This window comes from Oryctolagus cuniculus, chromosome 6, assembly GCF_964237555.1.
Source record: "Oryctolagus cuniculus chromosome 6, mOryCun1.1, whole genome shotgun sequence".
Taxonomy (NCBI): Eukaryota; Metazoa; Chordata; class Mammalia; order Lagomorpha; family Leporidae; genus Oryctolagus; species Oryctolagus cuniculus.
Window position 1 is genome coordinate 125670149 of NC_091437.1, and position 25596 is coordinate 125695744.

At 45.9% G+C, this 25596-nt stretch overlaps 1 protein-coding gene across 8 annotated transcripts in view; it reads left to right on the forward strand.

The window, feature by feature from the left end:
• Nucleotides 1-25596, forward strand: part of SPAG1 (sperm associated antigen 1) — a 132976-nt gene that overhangs the window by 74757 nt on the left and 32623 nt on the right. For all 8 annotated transcript variants that reach the window (XM_070075361.1, XM_051843956.2, XM_070075363.1 and 5 more), the window contains 2 exons: nucleotides 22027-22356; nucleotides 22717-22816. In XM_070075361.1, the coding sequence (XP_069931462.1) occupies nucleotides 22027-22356; nucleotides 22717-22816 (430 nt within the window). The remainder of the gene's footprint in view (nucleotides 1-22026; nucleotides 22357-22716; nucleotides 22817-25596) is intronic.

Sequence of the window (25596 nt, forward strand, 5' to 3'; positions counted from 1 at the left end):
GTTGTCATTAGTTTGTGGATTTGCTTCTAAGTCATCCTAAGATCAATTTTTTGAATTCCATTTCTGGCATTTCTTCAACCTTTTCATCTTTACATTCTAGTATTGAAGTGTTGTGGGTTTTTTTCAAAGATTTATTTATTTATTATTCGAAAGAAAGAGTTATAGAGAAGCAGAGGCAGAGAGAGAGAGAGAGACATAGGTCTTCCATCTACTGGTTCACTTCCCAAATGGTTATAATTGCTGGAGCTGAGCCAATCTGAAACCAGGAGTCAGGAGTTTCCTCTAGGTCTCCTACGTGGGTGCAGGGGCCCAAGGACTTGAGCTATCCTCCACTGCCTTCCCAGGCCATAGCTGAGAGTTGGATTGGAAGTGGAGCAGCCAGGACTCAAACCATCACCCAAATGGGATGCAGGCAGTGCAGGTGGTGGCTTCACCTGCCATGCCACACTACTGGCCCCATGTTGTGTTCTTTTAGGGGCATCATGTTGTCTTCCTGATTCTTTTTTCTTGAATTGCTGTATTTATTATTAAGCATTTGTGGAGATACTTATTTGTTTCGTTTTTAGTTTGTTTTGTTTTGTTTTGCCCTATGATGGATTTTACCTTTGGACTATGCCTCTGTGGCTTATTGGAGTGTCTACTTTTCCAGTGAATACCCGGAAGTGTGTGCTGGGTGTGGCCAGGTAGCTCTGTTCAGTGCCCAAGGGTGAAGGGAGTGTCCAAGGTGACACTCATGTCAGGTGTGGTGAACCCCCTCTTTTTTTTTTTTTAACCAGAGTGAAGGTTTGTTCTGCTCTGTTTTCCTAGTATCATGCTCACCTCCTCTCCTCAAAAGAGACCAGTGTCTGGGCACCAGCCCCAGTGGGTACAATATTAGTCTATGCCATCAGAAGAATCACACAAAGGATCTGTGCAGTCCTCAGTGTGAGCACAGATCCTGCAGCAGTGACCCTCACCAGGGAATCAGGGAGCCCCAAGTGTGTGGAGCTGCACACAGTGACTGCCCAGTGTCCCAGCCACACCCACACCTTCCCACACAGTCAGTGTTTTCACAGTCTTGGCACACAAGGCTCCCACAGTCACGAGCACTCAGCCCCCTGTCAATTCTCCCAGCCAGACTCAGGCATCTCTGCTAGGCTGGTTGCTGTTATTTACATCCAAAATAATGCCTGCCCTCTCTCAGCGTGTTACAGGATGTCGGTGGTTGGAGAGAGAGAAATGTGCTTTTTTTTCCCCTCCTTTAGTAGCCAGGTACACTGTCCCCCACAGGGCTCCAAGCTGGGCTCACACCAGGCTCTTCCTGCAGCTTTATTGCCAGTGGCTTGGGCTGCTGCAGTCTGGCCTCACCTCCCTCCAAAGCTGGAGCTGAGGCTCTTGGCTGCTGGGGTCCTGAGTTGTGCTCGATCACACGTTCCATGTAGGTACACGGTATCCTTCTGATTTATGTCGTTTCCTTTGCTGTTTTCTCCCTAACTCTTCCCTGAGGCTGCACTCTCTCCAATGTTTTTAAACCATCTTCCCCCAGACTAGAGCAGTAAGCTCCCTCCCTACTTTGCCATCCTGGATTTTCCTCTCTTTTCTCCCAAGCAGCATCTTAACTGCTGTGTCAAACGCTCCCCCCACCACTACAATAGACTTTAAAAAAAAAAGATTTTATTTATTTATTTGAAAGTCAGAGTTACACACACACAGAGTTACACACACAGTTACACACAGGCAGGGAGAGAAAGGTCTTCCATCCTCTGGTTCACTACCCAATTGGCCACAATGGCCGGAGCTGCGCCAATCCGAAGCCAGGAGCCAGGAGCTTCCTCTGGGTCTTTCCATGCAGGTGCAGGGGCCAAAGGACTTGGGCCATCTTCTACTACTTTCCCAGGCCACAGCAGAGAGCTGGATCAGAAGTGGAGCAGCCTGGTCTGAAACTAGCAGCATTATGGGATGCCAGCACTGCAGGTGGTGGGTTTACCCGCTACGCTACAGTGCTGGCCCCTACAATAGACTTTAAATCAAAAGCAGTAAAAAGAGACAAGGAAGGTCTTTTTGTAATGAAGAAGGATCAGTTCAGCCAGAGAAAAATAATTATAAGCATGAGGTATCTTCAGAAAGTTCATGGAAAGTGCAGATTACTATTTAATTGTATTTTCCACGAACTTTTTAAAGTACCTTTGTAGATTTGCCCAATATCAGAGCACTCAGATATATACAGCAAATAGTAGTAGATCTAAATGGAGAGAGAGGTTCCAGTACAGTAATAGTAGGAAATTTGAACACCCCACTTTCAGAAATGGATGGATTACGCAAACAGAAAATCAACAAAGAAAGAGTTAATCTACACCTTGGACCAACCTAATGAACATCTGTAGAACATTCAATTTAACATTTTTTAAAAAGATTTATTTATTTGAAAGTCAGAGTTACACAGAGAGAGGAGAGGAAGAGAGAGAGAGAGGTCTTCCAGCCGCTGGTTTACTCCCCAATTGGCCACAACGGCCGGAGCTGTCAAATAAATAAATAAATCTTAAAAAAAAAAAAAAAAAAAGAACATTCCAGGGTCAGTGCTGTGTTCTGAAGCTCTGGCATTCTATATTGGTGCAAGTTCTTTTCCCAGCTGCTTCACTTCCAATCCAGCTCCTATGGCCTGGGAAAGTAGTGGAAGATGGCCCAAGTCCTTCAGCCCCTGCACCGCATGGGAGACCTGGAAGAAGCTCCTGGCTCCTAGCTTCAGATTGGCGTAGCTCCAGCCAGTGCAGCCAATTGGGGAGTGAACCATCTGATGGAAGACACCTTTCGCTCTCTCTCCCTCTCCCTCTCCCACTCCCTCTCCTCTCTCTGTATAACTCTGAATTTCAAATAAATAAATAAATCTTTAAAAAAAAAAAGAAGAACATTCTATGTGCTGTTAGAAGAACACATATTCTGTAAATGTTAAATTGGGGGCCGGCACTGTGGCGTAGCAGGTTAACACCCTGGCCTGAAGTGCCGGCATCCCATATGGGCTCCTGGCTTCAGTCTGGCCCAGTCCTGGCTGTTGCAGCCTTTGGGGAGTAACCGAAGATGGAAGATTGTCTTCCTCTCTCTGTCTCTCTCTCTTTCTCTCTCTCCTCCACCACCCTCCCTCCCTCTCATCTTCTGTCGTTGTATCTCTACATGTCAAATAAATAAATAAATTTTAAAAACAAAGAAGGAAGGTTATAGCAACCAAATACATCAAAAGCCCAAAAAGATTCAGATAAACAACCTATTACTGTCCCTCAAGGAACTGGAAACTGGAAAAACAAAAAGAAACCAAACCCCAACTTAGTATAAGGAAAGAAACAAATGAACAAAATAGAGACTGAAAAAAATACAAAAAGGTCAACAAAATAAAGAACCAGTTATCTAAAAAGATAAAATTGACAAACCTTTTGCTAGAAAAAGGAAAAAAAAAAAAGACTCAAATAAAACCCAGAGATGAATAAGGAGACATTATAACTGGCATCACAAAAATATCAAGTATCTTCAGAGAGTATTATGAGCAACTAAATGGCAGCCAATCTGATACCCTAGAAGAAATGGACAAACTCCTGGATACATACGTCTTATCAAGGTTGAGTGATGAAGAAATAGGAAACCTGAACAAACCAATGAGTAATGAGATTGAATCAGTCATGATAAGCCTCCCATCAAAAAAGCCCAGGACTGGATGATGTCACTGTTGTATTCCAAACACGTAAGCAAGACCTAAAACCAATTCTTCAATTATTCCAAAATATAAGATGAGAGGGAATTCTTCAAAACTCTGTGAAGCCTGAATTGATACCAAAACCAGACAAGAACAAAACAAGAAATGAAAGCTCCAGTCTGAAACGCATGATAGGGGCTGGTGTGTAACTGTATGCATGCAGTGCCCTCATCCCATATGGGCACCAGTTCAAGTCCTGGCTGCTCCACTTCCCATCCAGCTCTCTGCTATGGCCTAGGAAAGCAGTAGAAGATGGCCCAGGTCCTTGAGTCCCTGCACCCATGTGGAGGACCCGGAAGAAGCTCCTGGCTCCTGGCTTCGGATCGGTGCAGCTCTGGCCGTTTTGGCCAACTGGGGAGTGAACCAGGGAATGGAAGGACCCCGCCCCACCCCTCTCCTTCTCTCTCTGTGTAACTCTGACTTTCAAATAAATAAAATAAATCTTTTTTTTAAAAAAAGCATGATGGAAATAGAAAATCCTCATGTATAACAAACCAACAGCACTTCATAGTGAATGGGGAAAAGCTAAAGGCTTTCTCTATAAAATATGGAATCCTGGTGCTGGAAGTCTTACCCAGTGCAACGAGGCCAGAGAAAGAAATAAAGGCTATCCAAATGAGAAAGGAGGAAGTCAACTTGTCACTATTTGTGAATGACAGGATGTTATATATGGAATACTCCAAAGGCATCACCAAAAAGCTATTAAAGTTTTTTAAAGATTTATTTATTTACTTGAAAGGCAGAAATAGAGATTGATTGATTGATTGATTGATTGATTGATTTTCCATCCACTAGTTCACTCCCCAAATGGCTGCAATGGCTGGGCTGGGCTAGATTGAAGCCAGGAGCTTCTTCCAGGTCTCCCACATGGGTGCAGGGACCCAAGAACTTGGGCCATCTTCCACTGTTTCCCCAGGCCATAGCAGAGAGCTGGATTTGAAGAGGAGCAGCCAGGATGTGAACTGGTACCCATATGGGATACTGGCGTCACAGGTGGAACAGCCTTAACCTATTATGCCTTATGCCACAGCACTGGCCCTGGAAGACCTCTCTTTCTGTCTGTCCTTCTCTCTCTCTAACTCTGCCTCTCAAATAAGTAGATAAATCTTAAAAAAAAAAAAAAAAGAAAAGAAAAGAAAAAATACTAGGAATAAATTTAACCAAAGAGATCAAATATCTTTACAGTGAAGACTATAAAACAATGATGAAAGAATTTGAAGGAGATAAAGAAATGGAGACATTCTATGATAATGGATTGGAAGGATCAATGTTATTAGTATTTTTAAAACAGACTTTTTAAAATTTATTTGAAAGAGGAGAAACATAGAGAGATTTGTATCCACTGGTTCACACCCTAAATGGCCTCAATGGCTGGGGCTGAGCCAGGAACTTCATCTGGGTCTCCCATGTGGCTGTAGAGGCCCAAGGACCTGGGCCATCCTTTTCTGTTTTCCCAGCACATTAGCAGGGAGCTGGATCAGAAGTGGGGGGCCAGGACGTGAACCAGTTCCCATGTGGGATCCTGGCACTGCAAGTAGAAGCTACAGTGCCGGGCCCGAATCTGTATTATTAAAATGTGCATACTTTCTCCAAGGTAATCTACAGAGTTAGTGATCTCTATCAAAATACCAATAATGCTCTTCAAAGAAATATAAAAAATAGTTCTAAAATTCATGTGGTTGGAATCATGAAACAGCCTGAAGAGCCAAAGCAACAGCAAAAGGAACAAAGCAGGGAACATTATGGTATCTGACTTCAAAATGTATTACAAGGCTGTAATGTATACAAAGCGGTAATAATTAAAACAGCCTGCTATGGGTGTAAAAACAGAGCATAGACCAAAGGAACAGAATTGAGAGTGTAGAAGTAAACCCATTTACAGCCAATTGATCTTTAGCAAAGGCGCTAAAAACACTCATTGGAGAAAGGCCAGGGTATAGTAAGTTAAGCCTCTGCCTGTATCGTCGGCATCCCATATGGGTGCCGGTTTGAGTCCCGGTTTGCTCCACTTCCGAATCAGCTCCCTGCTAATGGCCTGCAAAAGCAGTGGAGGGTGGCCCAATTGCATGAGCCCCTGCACCCAAGTGGGCGACCTGGAAGAAACTCCTGGCTCATGGTTTCAGATCAGCCCAGCCCAGCTGTTGTGGCCATTTGGGGAATCAACCAACGGATAGGAGATTCTCTTTCTCATTCTTTCTCTCTCTTTCCCTCTCTCTCTAATTATGATTTACAAATAAATACATCTTTAAGAAAATAAAGGCTATTCTCTTCAATAAATGATGCTGGGAAATTTGAATATCCACATGAATAAGAATGAAGTTGGACTCTTACCCATGTCCTCTCATTGTGCACAAAAATCCACTCAAAATGGATAAAAGACTGTAAATGTAAGACCTGAAATATCAAACTCCTAGAGGAAGGCATAGGGGAAGTGCTTCAGGATTTTGGGATGTGCAAGTGTTTTTTTGGATAAAACCCTTCAAAAGCACAGGAAACAAAAGCAAGAAGTAGACAAATTGGATTATATCAAACTGAAGAGCTCCTGTACAACAAAAGAAGCAGTCAACAGGGTGAAGAGACAACCTATAGAATGGGAGAAAATATTTGCAACTTATATAGCTGAGGTGGGGTTAATAACAAGAATATATAAGGAACTCAGACAACTCAGTAGCAAAAAATCCAATTTAAAATGGACACTAGATCTAAATAGACATTTTCAAAGGAAGATATGCAAATTGCCAAGAGGTAGATGAAAAAATGTTCAACATCACTGAAAATCAGGGAAACACAAGTCAAAACTACCGTGAGTTAAGTGAGTTATCATCTTACTCCAGTTAGAATAGCTTTTATCTATGCACTGATAAAGAGTGCTAAAGACGATGTGGAGGCAACATAAATTAGTACAGCTATTACGGAAAGAAGTTTGGAGCTACCTCACAAAACTAAAAACAGAACTACCTTAGAAACCAGCAATTCCACTATGAGTATGTATCCAAGGGAAATGAAATGAGTGTGTCAAAGAGATGTCTGCATTCCCGTGTTTTTGCAGCATTATTTACAAGGGCCAGAGATGGAAACAACGCTGGTGTCCATCCACTGATGAGTGGATAAAGCAAATGTGGTACACATACAGAATGGAATATGATTCAGCTGTAAAAAGGATGACGTCTGTCATTGTGAGAAGTGGGTGGAACTGGAGGTCATTATGTTAAGTGAACTAAGCCAGACCCAGAAAGACAAATATCACATGATCTCACTCTTGTGGAATGTTTTTTTAAGAATTGACTTGGCTTGCCTTCTACTTTCATTTTCCATAAGCTGTTTTTTTTTTTTAAAGTTTTATTTATTTACTTGAGTTATTTATTTATTTACAGAGTTAGAGGCAGAGAGAGAGAGAGAGAGATCTTTAATCTACTAGCTCATTCCCCAAATGGCTTCAATGGCCAGGGTTAGGCCAGGCCAAAGCCAGGATCCTGGAACTTCATCTCGTGTCCTGTGTGAGCTGCAGGGGCCCAAGCACTAGGGCCATTTTCCACTGCTTTCCCTGGTGCATTAGCAGGGAGCTGAAGTGGAAGTGAAGCCGGGACTCAAAGCGGTGTTCATATGAGATGCCGGCATTTTAGGCAGTGGCTTAACCCACTGCGCCTCGATACCGGCTCCTTATGTGGAATCTTAAAAAAAAAAAAGTTGATTTTAGAGAAGTTGAGGGTAGAATGGTGGTTATCAGAGGCTTGGGAGGTTAGGGGGAGGTAGGGATGGGTACAGGTTGATTAACAGGTACCAAGTTACAATTAAAAGAAGTTCTTGTGGTCTGTCGTACAGCAGGGTGACTATCTGTAATGATAATATACTGTATGTGTGTATCTGTCTGTGTGTTTAAAACTAGAAATAAGAATTTCGGAAGTTTTATTTTACCACCAATGATAAATATTTGAGGAGATAGATATGTTTACCCTGATCTGAACATTCCACCAGGTATACGTGTGTGAGAACCTACATACCCCAGAAATACATACAATTTTTATGTATCAGTTATAAATAAATAGCCTATTATTTACTGTCATAAAGTATACAGGAATCTATCTTAAAAAGTTAAAATTTATCAAAACATGCACATGCAGGTATACGTGGCTTCATTCATGGTTGAGAGGAAGAGACAGACAGATCAGTGTGTGTAGTTCATGTAACAACTTCATAGCCACCTCCTGTTGCTATTGCTTCTGCTCAAGTGCTGTGTCTGCTTAAAACACCAAGTGACACAAATCGCCTCCGCATGCGCAGTGTCTCTGCAGCACATTGTGCATTGCAGGAAAAAGTGACCTTTGGTGGTTCGTCTATGTTTCTGATCATATATGATACATGTAACATACATACAAAATATATGTTGATCAACTGTTTGTTGTCACTAAGGCTCCTGGTCACCAGCAGGCTATTAGTAGTTACATTTTTTTAAAGTTTGTTTTTTATTTATTTGAAAGATGGAGCAATGGGGGAGAGAGTGAGAGAAAAAAAGAGAAAGAGACAGAGATCTTCCATCTGCTGGTTCACTCCCAAGTGCCCACAACAGGCTGGGTTAGGTGAGACAGAAGCCAGGAGTCCAGAGCTCAATCCGAGTCCCCCTTGTAGGTAGTAGGGAACCAAGCACTCAACCCATCTTCTGCTGCCTCCCAGGGTACCCATCAGCAGGAAGGAGGCGGGACTCCGTCTCAGGCACTCTGGTATGGAATGTGGGCACCTCGAGCAGTGGCTCAACCCCTGTGCCACAACGTCCACCCCAGTGGTCAAATATTGAGGGATGGAAAGTTACACGTGGAATTTTGACTCCATGGGCTGGTTGATGTCCCCAAACCCCTCACTGATGAAGTGTCAGCTGTATCTGGAAACTCGTAAGTCATCCTGTGGGGAGCAACTCGGACTAGACTAAGTTACTGGAATTAAGACTTATTCTATGCATCTGCTCTCCCACAATATGGCGCTGGGAGAGGAGTAAAAACAACTTTTACACAGCTGCCTCCAGTTCAACCAGTAACCTGCAGGAGCTGATCCCGCTCCTGATTGGAGGAGAGCAGCGTACTCGGCGTGTGGGTAGCAGAGTTGGGATTGGTGGAAGAGGACTATAAAGGAGGAGAGAGACAACATGCACCAGGAACATCTAAGGGGAACACCTGAGGAACATCTGAGCAGCCCCCGAGAGAGCCGGCTGGCGGTGTGCCGCTCCCCCGCGGAAGTGGGGAAAGTGGCAGGGGGCACCGCCCTTCCACGGAGGTGGAAGGGTCGGTAGCCAACCTGGGAAGAACCAGCAGCAAACCCGGGGAGGGCCGAGCAGACAAAAGAACAGTGCAGGGTCCTGTGTCATTCCTCCGCAAAGAGGGGGAGTGACATCATCCTTTTATCCCAGGAGCAAATGGTAACTGAACTAGCTAACACTTACTCTTACCTCTGCTAAGCTACATTGTTGGGTAACGTGTAGAAAGAAGTCCTAGGGTCTTGGACGGTGAGAGAAGCAATCCCAGTTGCTCTCAGGAAAAGAACATGAAAGCTCAGAGGGCAGTTGCCAAGTTGGAATCTTTGCCAGTTGTTCGCCATGTCACCACATTCCAAGAAAGAATTCCTAGTCATTATGGGGTGTGTCCCAGAGATCCTGAGGACCATGGAAAACTGCAGCCTTTAGTGACCTTGGCTGATACCACCCCTCCTTTATGGGCTGCGCTCCAGATGGCCAGGCCCAGGTCGTCCAGAAGAAGCACCACGTCACTGATGGATTTAACAACTGACAATTAACTGAGCGCCAGCCAGGTGTCAGGTACTGGGAAGAGACCGCTGACAGCTTTCGTCATCCCTGCTTCTGCAGACCAGTACCGAGAATCGCCTTGCTAAGTGCCAAGACGACAGGGTCAAGGGCTTTGTGTCCGTGGGCTTGCTGTGGGAGGCTACTGTCTCCTCGCGTCTTTCCCTGGGAGAGAGCAGTTAGAAGCGGGGGCTGTCATAGGGCCGCAGGCAGCTGGCAGAGGCTCTGGTGTTTATTCTGTCTCTGTCCTCACAGTCAGGCCTCCCGCGTGCTCTTGGTGCCGATTTCTGACTTGAAAATGAAATAGAGGACAATCAAGTTGTCACAGACAGAAGAAGACAATACAGATAAATCCTTCTCCTGCCTAGAACTGGCAGGATCAGGAAGGGGAAGGTGGGAATCTCTAAGTGTTATAATAACAGACAATCGGGGCGAAGCCATCGCCTCTGATGCTGTCATCCCAAATGGGCACCCACTTCTGTTCCAGCTCCCTGATGATGGCTTGGGAGAAGCAGTGGAAGATGGCCCAAGTGTTTGGGCTCCTGTCACCCACACAGGAGACCCGGATGAAGCACCTGGCTTTACCCTGGCCCAGCCCTGGCCCTTGATGCCATTTGGGGAGTGAACAAGCAGATTGAGGATCTCTCTGTCTATCCCTCTCTCTGTAACTCTTTCAAATAAATGTTAAAAAATAGAAACAAATTGTAGGGCTGGCACCGTGGCTCACTTGGTTAATCCTCTGACTGTGGCACCGGCATCCCATATGGGTGCAGGGTTCTAGTCCTGGTTGCTCCTCTTCCAGTCCAGCTCTCTGCTGCAGCCTGGGAGGGCAGTGGAGGATGGCCCAAGTGCTTGGGCCCCTGCACCTGCATGGGAGACCAGGAAGAGGCACCTGGCTCCTGGCTTTGGATCTGCGTAGCTCCAGCCATAGTGGCCATTTGGGGGGTGAACCAACAGAAGGAAGACCTTTCTCTCTGTCTCTCTCTCTCTCTCACTAACTCTGTCAAATAATAATAAAAAAAAAGGGTAGCTGAAGTTCACTGAGAATGTTGCAGTGGTTTTACCTGTTCAACTACCATGCTTTATTAAGAAAAAAAAAAAGAAATTGTAAAGAGAAAGGTAAATACTTTTGAATATATAAAAATGAAAAACTTGTACCTGGTAGACACCTTGGGGAGGTGGTAAAACACTAATAGACAAGTAACAAACTAAGAAGAATGGCAAGGGCTGGCACCATGGCTCACTTGGTTAATCCTCCGTCTGTGTCGCCAGCATCCCATATGGGCACCGGGTTCTAGTCCTGGTTGCTCCTCTTCCAGTCCAGCTCTCTGCTGTGGCCCAGGAGTACAGTGGAGGATGGCCCAAGTTCTTGGGCCCCTGCACCCACATGGGAGACCAGGAAGAAGCACCTGGCTCCTGCCTTCGGATCGGCACAGCACTGGCTGTAGCGGCCATTTGGGGAGTGAACCAACAGAAGGAAGACCTTTCTCTCTGTCTCTCTCTCACACTGTGTATAATTCTACCTGTCAAATAAAAAAAAGAAGAATGGCAAAAGGGTAATAAACTTACAATATGAAGTTTTTTAAAATTTGTATGTATCTCATAAATATATTAGGAACATAGTAATTCTTCCCACCGTGTCCGCCCTCCCACCCATTCTGCCTCCCACCTCCTGTTTTATCTGAGAAAGAAAAAGGAAAAAGGAATGAATGGAATGAAAAAAGCTAAGAACTGTTCCTCAACAGTCTGTACAAGAGCTGTCCTGTGTTGTTGCTTCTCGAAGGTGATTTCATTCTTTTGCCCTTTTCTTCTTTTCCCTTTCTTTCTTCCCCTTCTTTTCTTCTAGAAACTTAATTGTCTTTAAAGAAGAACCCAAGGTTGATACATCTTTTGTGAGCTCTTATACATAACTATAAGACATAATAATATCCTCCATTTAATACACTAAAAAGAAGTGATCCTTTTTTTTTTTTTTTTTTTTTGACGGGCAGAGTGGATAGTGAGAGACAGAGACAGAGACAGAGAGAAAGGTCTTCCTTTTGTCATTGGTTCACCCTCCAATGGCCACCATGGCTGGCACATTGTGGCTGGCGCACCGTGCTGATCCGAAGCCAGGAGCCAGGTGCTTCTCCTGGTCTCCCATGCGGGTGCAGGGCCCAAGGACTTGAGCCATCCTCCACTGCCTTCCCTGGCCACAGAAGAGAGCTGGCCTGGAAGAGGGGAAACCGGGACAGAATCCGGCGCCCCAACCAGGACTAGAACCCGGTATGCCGCCACCGCAAGGCAGAGGATTAGCCTATTGAGCCGTGGCGCCAGCCAAGAAGTGATTCTTGAGAACAAGTTATACTATTAAGTCTCATGATACAACTCTTTGGGGATAGAAGTCCTGCATGGGAAATCAGTGCACAGTGACTCTTGTTGCTTATTTAATAACACTCTTATATATGACATCAGTGATCACCCAAGGCTCTTGACATGAGCTGCCCTGGCAGTGGAAGCCTTTTGGATCCACTAGCTCAACAAGGTCATAAGCAAAGTGAAAGTTTTATCCTCCCTTCAGAAAAAAGTACCTCCTTCCTTGGTGGCCCCTTCTTTCCACTGGAGTCTTACCCACAGGGGTCCTTTATTTATCTAGGACATTTTTTCCCAGAGTGTCTTGGCTTTCCATGCCTGAAATGCTCACCCTGGGCTTTCCAACCAGACCAGAGTGCCTTAACGGCTGATTCTGAGGCCAGAGTGCTACTTAAAGCTATTGTCATTCTAAAAGTCTGCTGTATGGACTGCTTCCCATGTTGGAGCCTTCACTCCTTTTTAATTCTTTCTATTATTCCAAGCACTTAGTCCTATTTATATGATCACTTTATTTCTTGATCCTATCTACATGGTCACTTTACCACTTAATCCTATCCATTTGATCTTTATAACACTTAAACTGCTATTTTTATCAGTCAGCTTATGGGATTTTGGGGTCCTATGGCAAGTTGTTAAGCTGTACCCTTCAAAGTAAGTCCATAGGAAAATATGTAGGACTATACTGCTTTGCAGTTACGAACTTCATACATTTCACCATTACAGCTTTAGTATCTTGGTAATTCTTCATGCTGTGCCTACCCTCCTGCCTACACTCCCACCCTCCTTCCTCTTCCCTTTCTTATTCTCACTCATACTGTTTACTAAGATCTGTTCTCAATTAACTTTATACGTATATGATTAACTCTATGTTAAGTATAGAGTTCAGTGATTTGCACAAAAGAGAAAAAGATAAGGTAAATATTATAAAAGAGAAGATAAACAAAAATATAGAATAAAAAGCTGTTTCTAAACAGTCAGGAGAATGGCTGTTCAAAATCATTGCTTCTCAAAGTATCAATTTCATTTCTACATGTTGACTTTTAGGAGCTCTATTAGTTATCACAGGTCGGGGAGATCATATAGAATTTGTCCCTTTGGGACTGGCTTATTTAAACAAGTATGATGTTTTCCAGTTTGATCCATTTGGCTTCAAATGAATAGACCTTTTTTTTTTTTTTTTTTTTTTTTTTTACTGCTGTGTAGTATGCCATGGTATATATATCCCATGATTTTTTTTATCCAATTTTCAGCTGTCAGGCATTTGGCTTTTTTTTTTTTAAGATTTATTTATTTATTTGAAAGTCAGAGTTACATAGAGAGGAGAGGCAGAGAGAGAGAGAGAGAGAGAGAGAGAGAGAGAGATCTTTCACCTGAATGGTTCACTCCCCAATTGGCCGCAATGGCCGGAGCTGCACCAATCCGAAGCCAGGAGCCAGGAGCTTCCTCCAGGTCTCCCATGTGGGTGCAGGGGCCCAAGGACTTGGGCCCTTTCCCAGGCCATAGCAGAGAGCTGGATTGGAAGAGGAGCAGCTGGGACTAGAACTGGCACCATATGGGATGCCGGCGCTTCAGGGCAGGATGTTAACCGGTTGCGCCACAGTGCCAGCCCCAGGCATTTGGGTTGATTCCATGTCTTTGCTATTATGAATTGAACTGCAATTAACATGGAGGTACAGATCACAGTTTCATATGCTGATTTTATTTCCCTTGGGTAGATTCCCAGGAGTGGGATGGATGGGTCACATGGTAGGTCTATGTTCAGACCTCTGAGGTATCTCCACACTGTCTGCCATAGTGGCTTTACATTTCTACCAACAGTTTACATTTCTACCAACAGTGGATTAGGGTACCTTTCCCCCACAGTCTAGCTAGCATCTGTTGTTTGTTGATTTCTGTATGAAAGCCATTCTAACTGAGGTGAGGTGAGACCTCATGGTGGTTTTGATTTGCATTTCCCTGACAGCTAGTGATCCAGAGCATTTTTTTCATGATTCTGTTTGCCATTTGGATTTCCTCTTTTGAAAAATGTCTTAGTATTTAAGTCTTTTGCCATTTCTTCACTGGGTTGTTTGTTTTGCTGTTGTTGAGTTTCTTGATCTCTTATATATTCTGGTTATTGATCCTTTATCTGTTGCATAGTTTGCAAATAATTTCCCCCATTCTGTGGGTTGCCTCTTCACTTTGCTGAGTGCTGCTTTTGCAGTGCAGAACCTTCTCAATTTGATGTAATCTCATTTGTCAGTTTTGCCCTTGGTTGCCTGTGCCTCCGGGGTCTTTTCCAAGAACTCTGCCTGTGCCAATGCCTCACAGGGTTTCCCCAAATTTCTCTAATAATTTGATGGTATTGGGTCATAGCTTTAGGTCTTTGTTCCATATGAGTAGATTTTTGTGTAAGGTGTAAGTTGGGGTCCTGCTTCATGCTTCTGCACGTGGAGATCCAGTTTTCCCAGCACCATCTGTTGAAGAGACTGTCCTTGCTCCAGGGGTTGACTTTAGCTCCTTCATTGAAGATAAGTTGGTTGTAGATGCTTGGATTGATTTTGGGTGTTTCTATTCTGTTCCATTGGTCTACCTATCTGTTTTTGTACCAGTACCAGGCTGTTTTGATTATAACTGCCCTGTAGTATGTCTTGAAATCTGGTATTGTGATGCCTCCAGCTTTGTTTTTGTTGTATAAGATTGTTTTATCTATTTGGGGTCTCCTGTGTTTCTATATGAATTTCAACATCATTATTTCTGTATTTGAGAAGAATGTCTTTGGTATTTTGATTGGAATTACATTGAATCTGTAAATTGCTTTATGAAGAGTTTTTAAAGAGCAATGAGAAAAAGATGAAGAGCCAGTACAAAAATGGGCAAAGCCTATGAACAGAGAAATCACTGATTAGGAACTATAAGTGATCCACACATTTTTATTGCTAAATTTTAAAAACAGATTTATTTGAAATGCAGAGTAACAGAGAGAATGAGATGGTCTGCCTGTTGCTTCATTCCTCAAATGGCTGTGATTGTTAGAGCTGAGCCAGGCTGAGGCCAGGAGCCAGGAACCCCATCTGGGTCTCCTACCTGGGTGGCAGGGGTCCAAGCACCTGAACAATCTTCTGCTGCTTTCTCAGGAATATTAGCAGGAAGCTGGATCTGAAGCAGAGCAGCTGGGACTCAAACTGATGCTTTGCTATGCGATTCCTGTGTCACAGGTGGTGGCTTAAACCACTGCACCACGATGCCAGCCTCCCTTTTTAATTGCTAATTTAAAAAATGGAAATTAAATATACTTTTTTTCTCTCCCATCAAATGCACCAAGAAAAAAAGAGCTCCTTTTGTTGTCAATGATGAGGTGAATTAAGCACACTTTGTTTAAACATCGAGATACAATTCATAGATCTTAAAATTCATCCTTTTAATTCAATTATTTGAAAGGTAGACAGAGAAAGCTCTCACTCATTGGTTCATTCCCCCAATGCCTGTAATACCTGGGGCTGCATCTGGGCCAGGGCCAGAGCCAGGAGCCAAGAACACAATCCAGGTCTCCCAGGTGGGTGGCAGGAACCCAGCCAACTATTTGAGCCATCACTCCTGTCTCCCAAGGTGCACTGGCAGGAAGAGTGAGTCAGAGCTGGAGGTGGGGATTGAACCCCAGCTTTCTAACGGGTCTTAACCACTAGGCTAAAGGCCCACTTCCATAACATTCATCCTTGTCAAAATCACTGGATTTTGTATATTCACAATGCTCTACTGCTGTCCTAACTGTCTTATTCCAGGACATTCCTGACATTTCAGAAAGAAACCCCATACCCATCAGCAGTTACTCCCCCCATTTTCTCCTTCCCCCAGGCCCTGGCTGCTTTTGGCAAAACCGCTTTTGTTTCTGTGGATTTGCCTGTTCTAAATATTTCACGTGGGGGCTGGCGTTGTGGTGCAGCAGGTTAAGCATCTGCCTGATAACGCTGGCATGCCATACGAGCACCAGTTAGAATCCCAGCTGCTCCGCTTCTGGTCCAGCTCCCTGCTAATGCACCTGGGAAGGCCGCAGCAGATGGCCCAAGTGCTTGAACCACTGCACCCACAAGGGAGGCTCCGATGGAGTTCTGGGCTCCTGGCTTCCTCCTGGTCCAGCCCCAGCCATTTCAGACTTTCAGGGAGTCAACTATGGATGGAAGATATATCTTTTTCTCTCTCTGTCTCTCTGTAACTCTCCCTTTAAAATAAATCTTTAAAATAAATGTTTCCTATAAGGAAGCCTTTATGTTTGTCTTCTTTCACTTAGCATGTTTTCCATGTTGCAGCATGTATCAGGGTTTCATTCCTTTTTATGGGAAAATAATACTCTGTCTTATGGATAATAGCACATTTTCTTTATTCTTCAGCTGATGAGCATTTGAGTTTTTCCACTTTTTGGCTTTTATACATAATGCTGTCCTGAGCATTTATGTGTAGAGTCTATGTGAACTGATGTTTTAAGCGTTCTTAAGGACTTGGGAGTAGAATTGCTGCATTACATTTTAACTGTATGTTTAACCACTTGGTGAACTGCAGACTGTTTTCCAAAGTGATTCTGCCATTTTACAACCCCACCAGCAGAGCACAGAGATCCAGTTTCTCTACATCCTCGCTAACACATGTTATTGTCTGCCTTTTGATTTATATGGTTATGGTTTTGATTTGTGTTTTCCTAATGACTGGTGATGTTAGCCATTCCTTCATGTGCTTCTTAACTATTTGTATCTCGGAGAATGGTCTCCTTAAGATCTTTGCTCAGTTTTAAATTGGGTCATTTGCCTTTTTATTGTTGAGTTGTAAGTATTCCTTTTTTATATTCTGGATACTAGAGTCGAACCAGATACATAACTTGCAAATATTTTCGCCCATGCTGTGGGTTGTCTTTTTACTTTGTGGATAATTTCTTTTGATGCACAAATTTTTAATTTTTTAGAAAAATTTTAGTAATTATACATATTTATGGGTTAGAGTATGGCAACTCAATACCTGCATACAATGTATACCGATTAAAACAGGGTAATCAGCATTTCCCTTTCTTTGACATTACTGGAGGCTTGAATCTTCTACTGTTTGCTCATACAATATATGCTAGGTTATTGTGAACCATCGACTCCCCACTGCACTGTGTAACACTAGGAATTATTCCTATGATCTAACTCTGATTCCATTTCCCGTTACCCACACCCCCTCTAACCCCTCCTCCCAGCCTCTAGCAATCCCACTCTGTGTTCACATTGAGGTGTTTTCCTTTTGCTTTGTTTGTTTCTTTTTAGCTTCTACATGTAAGGAGAACATGTGGTATTTCTCTTTCTGTGACTGGCTTATTTCACTTAATATGATGTCCTCCAATCCCATACATTTTGTTGCAAGTGGCAGGACTTCCTCCCTCCCTCCTTCCCTCCCTCCTTTCCTCCTCCCTTTCTCCCTCCCTCCCTCCCTCCCTCCCTCCCTCCCTCCCTCCCTCCCTCTCTCTTTCTTTCTTTCTAGATTTATTTATCTATTTGAAAGGCAGCATTACAGAGAGGCAGAGACAGAGGTCTTCCTTCCACTGGTTCACTCCTAAGATGGCTGCAGTAGCTGGAGCTGAGCTGATCCGGAGCCAGGAGCTTCTTCTGGGTCTCCCACATGGGTGCAGAGAATCAAGGACTTGGGCCATCTTCTACTGCTTTCCCAGGCCATAGCAGAGAGCTGGATCGGAAGTGGAGCAACCAGGACTCAAACTGGCACCAATATGGGATGCCAGCACTGTAGGTGGAGGCTTAACCTTCTATGCCATAGTACCTGTCCCAGGTTTTTTTTCCTTTTTATGGCTAAATAATATTCCACTGTATGTATGTATTGCATTTTCCTTATCCAGTCATCGGGTGATGGACATCTTTGTTGGTTCTGTGTCTTGGCTATGGTGAACAACACAGCAGTAATCATGGTGGAGCAGTTATCTCTTTGATACAATGACTTCATGTCATTTGGACATGTACCCAGGGGTGGGTTACTAGGTTCTGTGGCAGATCTATTTCTAGTTTTTTTAGGAAGGTGCTATACTGTTTTCCATGTTGGCTGCACTAATTCACATTCTTGCCCTTTCTCCACATCCTCACTAGCATTTGTAACTTTCTGTTTCTGTGTTAACAGAGGTGATGCAGGTAACTCACTGTCGTTTTGAAAATTTCTAAATTTTTAAAGAAGATTTATTTATTTATTTGAAAGGTGGAGTTCCAGGGGAGAGGAGGAGCTAGAGATCTTCCATCTGCTGGTTCACTCCTCAGATGGCTGTAATGGACAAGACTGGGCCAGGCCGAAGCCGGGAACCAGGAGCTTCATCCGGGTCTTCCACGTGGGTGGCAGGGGCCCAAACACTTGGGCCATCCTCTGCTGCTTTTCCCAGGCCATTAGCAGGGAACTGGATCAGACGTGGAGCAGCTGGAACACGAACTAGCACCCATATGGGATACCAGTGTCACAGGCAGCTACATTACCCACTATGCCACAATGCCAGCCCCCTGAAAATTTTAATTTGAGAAGCACAAATTTTTTTCTTTTGTTCCTTGTGCTTTGGTTGTCATACATAAGAATCCATTATCAAATCCAAGGTCATGAAAATTTATCCCTATGTTTTCTAAGATTTTTATGATTTTAGCTCTTATATTTAAATTGATTCACTTTGAATAATTCATATATATGATGTGAGGTGGAGTGACTTAGGTTTTTTTTGTTTTCTTTCTTTCTTTCTTTCTTTTTTTTTTTTTTTTGCATGTGGGATACTGGTTGTCTACATGATTTGTCAAAGAAACTGTTCTTTTTGTATTGAGTGGACTTGACACCCTTGCTGGGAATCAGCCACAGATGTATGGATTTATTCTGAACTCAGTTCTGTTCCATTGGTGTATGTGTGTCCTAGGCCATCAGCACACTGTTTTGATGATGTAGTTTGCAGGACATTTTGAAATAAAAATGTGTGAGTCCTTTGTTTTTTTTTTTTTTTTTTTTTAAAGATCATTTTGACTATCATGGACCATTTATAATTCATTTGAATTTGAGGATTCACTTGTCCATTTTCACAAACAGTTTGGATAGGGCTTATTTTGAATTTGTAAATTGCTTTGGGTAGTATTGATATCTTAGCAACATTAGGTCTTCCCATTCACCAGTCATGTCCAAGATAAATCTTTCCCTTTTTTCAGCGATATTTTGCAGTTGCCAGTATATAAGTCTTTTAGCTCTCTGGTTAAACTTATTCCTAGATATTTTATTCTTTTGGATGCTATTATGAAAGTACTTGTTTCCTTAATTTCCCTTTTGGATTTTTTTGTTGCTAGTATCCAGAAACAAACTAATTTTTGGTGAGTTGATCTTGTACTTTGCAACTTTACTGAATATAATTATCCGATTTACTAGGGCTTTCTTTTTTGAAAGTAGATTCTTTGGGATTTTTAATATATATAAGATGATGCACTTACAATCCTTTCCAGGATAGATTCCTTTTCTTTCATTTTCTGGCCTGATTAGATGTTAACTTCTAGCAATAACAACAGTGGTGAAAATAGAAGGTGTTGTCTTTTTTTAAGCTTTCACTTGTCACCACTGAAGGAGGTGTCCGCTGTGGGTTTTTCATGCGTGTAGTTTATCATGTTGAGTGTTACTTCTGTCCCCAATTTTCTAGGTGTTTTTATCATGAAAGCGTACTGGGTTTTTTCAGCTGATCACCATGTGGTATTTTTCCCTTTGTTCTTTTCACATGATACATTGGCACCGCTCGCCTGATGTTGAACTACCTTGGCGTTCCCAAGGTAAATCCCCCTCGGTCCTGGTGTATAATCCTTTTAAAACGCTGCCGAGTCAGGTTCGCTTGTATTTGTCGAGGATTTTTGCACCTGTCAGCTACCCAAACTGCCCAACCCACCAACTCCACTGCTAAGTGTTCCTTCCTTTGAAATCTGTTCTTGTTGACCCCTTTCTTCCTGACGCCCTCCGGCGTGTTCTCTCCTTTCTAGGCATTCCCCGGTCTACAGGAAGAGTCTTCCTCTCTTCATCTGTTAGATGCACCTCTCCCATCAGTGTGTCTTGGTGAGGCTCAGCACTCCACAAGGCTCCCAGGGCTTCACAGTCAGACCTCCGTCTGTCTGTCCAGGAACTACTCAGACTGTCCAGGAAGGAAGAAGACACGGCTTGGCACTCAGTTCAAAGCCTGGGGAATGCTGGTTTCCAGCTCCCCGCTCCTGGGCAGATTCCTTAGCTTCTTCCTTGTTTGTCTGGTGTCTCGTTTGTAGAGTGGGAAGGATAATTCTTGGTATGAGCACTGATGATAATGTACAGAAAGGTCAAGTTCTAAATCAACTGCGGTGATGTAGTAACAGTCTTGGTCAGCCGTGGGGAGACCACACACAAGGGGACGCCAGCAATCCCGGGCTGTCCATCGCCTCTGCTGCCGCTGACTCGGGGCTCCATCAGGTTTTGGGGTGAGGACTGCAGTAACAAGTACTAAACAAAATGTGGGTGAAGACACTGCCTATGACGCTGGCATCCCATAATATCCTCCACTTCCAATCCAGCTCCCTGCTAATGCACCTGTGAAGACAGCAGAAGATGACCCAAGTGTTGGGCCCCTGCACCCACGTGGGGGGCTCTGGGTGAAGCTCCTGGCTGCAGTAAGCAAGCAAACAGATGGAAGATCTCTCTCTCTCTTTCTCTCTCTTTCTTTCTCTTTCTCTCTCTCTCTCTCTCTCTTACTCCCTTGGTCTCTGTTAACTCTGCCTTTCAAATAAATAAATATTTTCAAAAGATCTTATTGGATCCAACCTGGGGATTTCTCTGTACAAGATTTTTTTTTTTTTTTGCTTTAATAATTAAGCTCAAATTGGACTGCTCCGTAGAGCGCGGTGTTGATGTGCCCTTATCCTTGAAACCTGCCTTAAGGTGATCATCCTGATGTTGACTTCAGTAACTGTGGCTATGTATTCCCCTTTGTGCTGCAAGTCTTGGCTTTCCCATTGATAAAAGAGTGGAAAACATACCTATTAAAAATCTTTAAGGCCGGCGCCGCGGCTCACTAGGCTAATCCTCCGCCTTGCGGCGCCGGCACACCGGGTTCTAGTCCCGGTCGGGGCACTGGATTCTGTCCCGGTTGCCCCCCTTCCAGGCCAGCTCTCTGCTGTGGCCCGGGAGTGCAGTGGAGGATGGCCCAAGTGCTTGGGCCCTGCACCCCATGGGAGACCAGGATGAGTACCTGGCTCCTGCCCTCGGATCAGCGCAGTGCGCCGGCCACAGTGGCCGTTGGAGGGTGAACCAACGGCAAAGGAAGACCTTTCTCTCTGTCTCTCTCTCACTGTCCACTCTGCCTGTCAAAAAAAAAAAAAAAAACAACAACAACAAAAAAAAACAAAAACAAAAAACACAACTTTAGAATGTTTAAAAAAAGAAGTCTTGATATGTAAGTGATTTTCAGAGCTTGGAAATAATTGCTTTAAATATTGATAAGACCCATCGATGAAATATTTATATTTTCATATTTAAAAATTCGGTAATTAGTAAAGCTACTACTATCTAAACTCAATCATAATCAAGGAAAGTTTTAGTCTGAATAAGGCATTGAAATGGAAAACTTGCTGAGTTTACAGGCTTCCTTTAAGAACTAGGTTTCTATTTGATGTGACTTCTTGGTAAATTCACTTTAGAAATGACTTTTGAAAATCGCTTCGAATGTATTGTTCTTTCGAATGGTCTTTTTTTCTCCCCATCCTTTAAAATAAGAAAAGAGCATCCTAATTCAGGGTGCAGTTATTGGATTCCTCAAGTTTGAGTAACTCCATTCATTCATTCATTCCAAAGTTGCACACGGAAGGGAAAAGTATCGTTAAGATCTGCCCCGACAGGTGCGGCTGGAAGCCAGGTTGGAAATGCCGGTTTTCGCGCCCCAAGCCTGTGGACGCTTGGGGAGTTCCACCGCCGCGCGGCTTCAGTCGGGAGCCCCGCAACTCAGGAAGCCGCGGGGCCACGGGGGACGGACGTGCCGGGCCCGGGCCGCGCCGCGAGCCCTCGGCTCCGCCCGCGGGGCGGCGCCCGGCCCGGCTTCCCCGCGAGCCCGCCCCTCGCGCCGGCTCCCCCGCGGCCCGGCCGTAGTAGCCCCGGCCGATGCCAATTCTCACTTCCCGCATCTGCTTCCCCACAGAGGCCGCCGAGCCCGCGCGCGCCATGGGCAACATCCAGAAGAAGCTGTCGGGCAGGAGCGACGGCGCCAAGCGGCCGCGGAAGACCCGGGCGCCGGCGGCCAGCGCGGAGCAGCGCGGCGGGACCCCGGCCCCGACCCCGGCTCCGGCCGCCGGCGCCAACGCGCACCCCGGCCCCGCGGACTCCGCGGCGGCCGACGCGCCCTCGGGGCCCGGCGCCCCCGTGGGCCCCGCCGACCTCAAGAGCCAGGGCAACGAGCTGTTCCAGAGCGGCCAGTTCACCGAGGCGGCCGGCAAGTACTCGGCGGCGATCGCGCAGCTGGAGCCTGCAGGTGGGTGAGCGGCGGCCCCCCGGGGCTGCGGTTCCCGGCACGCGGGGGCGGGGGGTGTCCCCGCGGGCGCGGCCGCCTCCGCCTCCGGACGGACAGGCGCTGGGCTCCCGCGTTCCTGCCCGGTGACTCAGGGCGCCGAGCGCCTGACCTGGGAGCGGAGCGCAGAGCGCGGAGCGCGTCCCCGGCCCGGCGCGCTCGCCCTCGGGGGCCACTGCGGAGGTGGGCGGCTCCCCGGAGTCTGCAGGAGGAGCCGGCGCGCGACTGCGGTGCCACCGCGGCCGCCGCCGCCGCCCTCGGACTGGGGTCGACTGTGATTCTTGCTAATGGATTGTAACTGTGTCTAATTAAATGTGATTTTAGGAAGTGCCAGTGCAGATGACCTAAGTATCTTATATTCAAATAGAGCAGCATGTTACCTAAAAGAAGGCAACTGCAGTGGCTGCATTCAAGATTGTAACAGGTAAACCCGCACGCGCTCTGGGTCGTTAAGACACTGCTGTCATATCCGGGTGATGAACGCAATATCCCATGTTCTTCTAAAATTTCCGCATAGGGGATGGTGATGGATTCCTGTGCAAAAACGGTAACTTCTCTCCGGGTGTAGACAGTCGCACTGCTGGCACTCTTAATTCAGACTCATTTCCTAATGACTACTTCTGATCCCCCCCAACCCCCCCCCCCCGCCCCCGCCCCCGAGGGCATCAGATTAGCTTTTCCTGGTGCGTGATTTTGCTCAGATAGTTTCAGACAGACCTTCCAGGTGATAATTATAAACGTGTCTCAGTCACCAGATGCCCCTCCTCCCCCTAAACAAGCTCTGTGCAGCCTTGTGGTCTGCAAGGACCGCCCTGGCCGCGGGCCGGGTTAGGCTCCCGCAGTCCCTGCTCCGATGCTGTCCTCTCCTGCGTCCTGGATGCCCCAGGCCCCCTGGGCATCTGCAGGTCACCCCTGGAAGTCCTTGTGCCCTCCGCTGCGGCGGATTTTGGCTCCTTCAGGTCAGGGCCGGGTCCCCTACAGCCTGGCACCACCTTGCAGCAACGTAATCGCTGTTGGTGCCCCGGAAGTCACCCGCCAGGACGGATGAGTACATATCCTTGAGTAGAACATACCCTTGCCTTTGTCTGAGCCTGTTGCAGAAGTTGCCATTGGTGCACCTAAAAAATCCAGAGGCCTGCTTTGTCGTCTGTGGTCTCCTGGGATTATGGCTATCCGTTTCACTCTCAGAAGCCCGAGGTGGAGTCCCGTGGACACTTGTCTCTAAGGTGCAGGATTTGTTACTTTCGCATTGGCAGTACCCATGAAAACTGACACATCACAAGCCTGGGCCAGTTGTAAAACCTCCACCACCGGCTGTAGCTAACTGACTAGAGCCCGGGAGCTTGTTGATAGCAGGCATGGGTGCTTTGTGGCCAGCAGCCCCTCAGCTCTGGGATCCGGGTGCAGGGTGTTGCCCTGCAGGCTTCTCTCAGCCATCGTCCGCAGTGAGCAGGATCGGGATGCTGCGGTTACAACTTTGGGGTCCCTAAAGTCAGGGCTCCTGCAAAACAGTGGGGTCTTGAGAGGAGGTGTGCAGGTGCTGGCTGAGACTCACTGTGTGTCAGCGTAGACTCACAGGGAAAGCACGCTGGGACTCTAGGGAGGCCCCGGGGTCGGGGTGGGGTGGGGGTGACTGGTCCTGGGGGAGTGCAGAGGGAGGGCGTGGCTTCAGATAGGGTGTCCTTGGGTAGGAGCTGTGCTCTAAGCCAAGGAATCCGGCTCTGCTGGTCAGCGCTGACCTCCACAGAGAGCGACCTACTTAGATGTTGGCTTGGATAGCTGCTGTGTGAGTCAGGGGCGTGGAGAGGGTGATGAGCAGGAGGTGAGTTTACTCCAGAGCAGAGATTCTCAGACTTGTTTTCAATCCCAGAGGAGCCCCGATGCACCTGTTGCAATATGGCTGTGTTTAAACCTGGATAAACTAGGAATAACGTACGAGCAGGAAGTTTGGCCATCGCTTCACCTCAGATTGCAGACATTTTGAAGGAATCCTTTTTTTGGGGGGAGGAAGGGAGATTCTTAAGGCCATTATCTCTGCTCTTTGGAGAGTTCCATGAGTTCTTCTGACCAGACAAGTCAAACACTGAAAAAGAAGAACCTGGGGTGGGATTTAAAGTAAGGGGAAGGTGAGAGACTTTGACCTGTGGGAGGAATGTTTATGTCTTTGGGGTTTATGATCGAGGTATTTGATGTGGATGCCTGCACCCAGGGGGCCGTCGGGGTGTCCTGGGGTGGGTTTGGACATGCCTGGGGTATGGGGGCCTGGGCCTCCTGGTCTCCATTCCCGGCCTTCAGGTGCAATACAGAGGGCTTGTGATGCCCAAGCAAAAGTTTGCAAGTCATTGTTGTAGACATTTTTATTAGCATCATTGTTTACCAGTGAAAGCTAGAAACCTTCACTTTCCCATCTGCCAGGGAGCCTTGGCGTGGTATCCAGGAACCTCTGCATCTGTTCCGACAGGCTAAACACACAGGAGGGGTGCTTAGGATTTTCGCTCGCTCCTCTCGCACAGGCTTGAACTTGGACGCTGCAGGGTCTCCGCAGTGCCAGTAGGCGGCCTGTTCTCTGTGCACCGCTTTCCAAGTTGGCTGTGCCTGTTTAGTTTTAGGCGTGAGTGCTTTCTTTTCCTTCGTGGGGGTTTCTGTTCCGGGGCTCGTCTTCATTCTGAGGACTGTGGTCCAGGGGAAAACCCCTCATGCCAACCAGGCCCGCAGGTGCTGAAAATTAAGTGCATCACGCACACTTGCTTGGGGCCGTCTTGATTGGATGATGGTACTCCGGGTGTTGGAAGTCTCTGAAGTGGAGAGAGCTGTGTGCTTGTGAGAGAGCCATGTTTATCATCTGTGTTTGCAGTGAACACACAGGGCCTTCAAAAAGTTTGTGGAAAGTGTGGCTTAAAACAACAACAAAAACCCTGTGCCTGGATTTCAAATATTTTTGAGCCAAAACAAATGCATCTTTTAATTCCGTTTTTCCACAGAATTTTGAAGTCCCTTTGTATTCCCTCAGAATTAAGCTTAGCTGGGTGCAGCCTTCACGTGGCTGCGTGAAGGAAGGCGAGTGGTGGGTGACTGGGAGCTCCCTCACTGGCAGTGCAGCTGTGTGTGCTGCAGGGGGCGCTGCTCTGAGACTCCCCCCAGGAGGTGCTTGCTCAGTGCCTCTCAGGATCCAGAACTGGGAACGCGCATAGTGGTGCTCAAGAC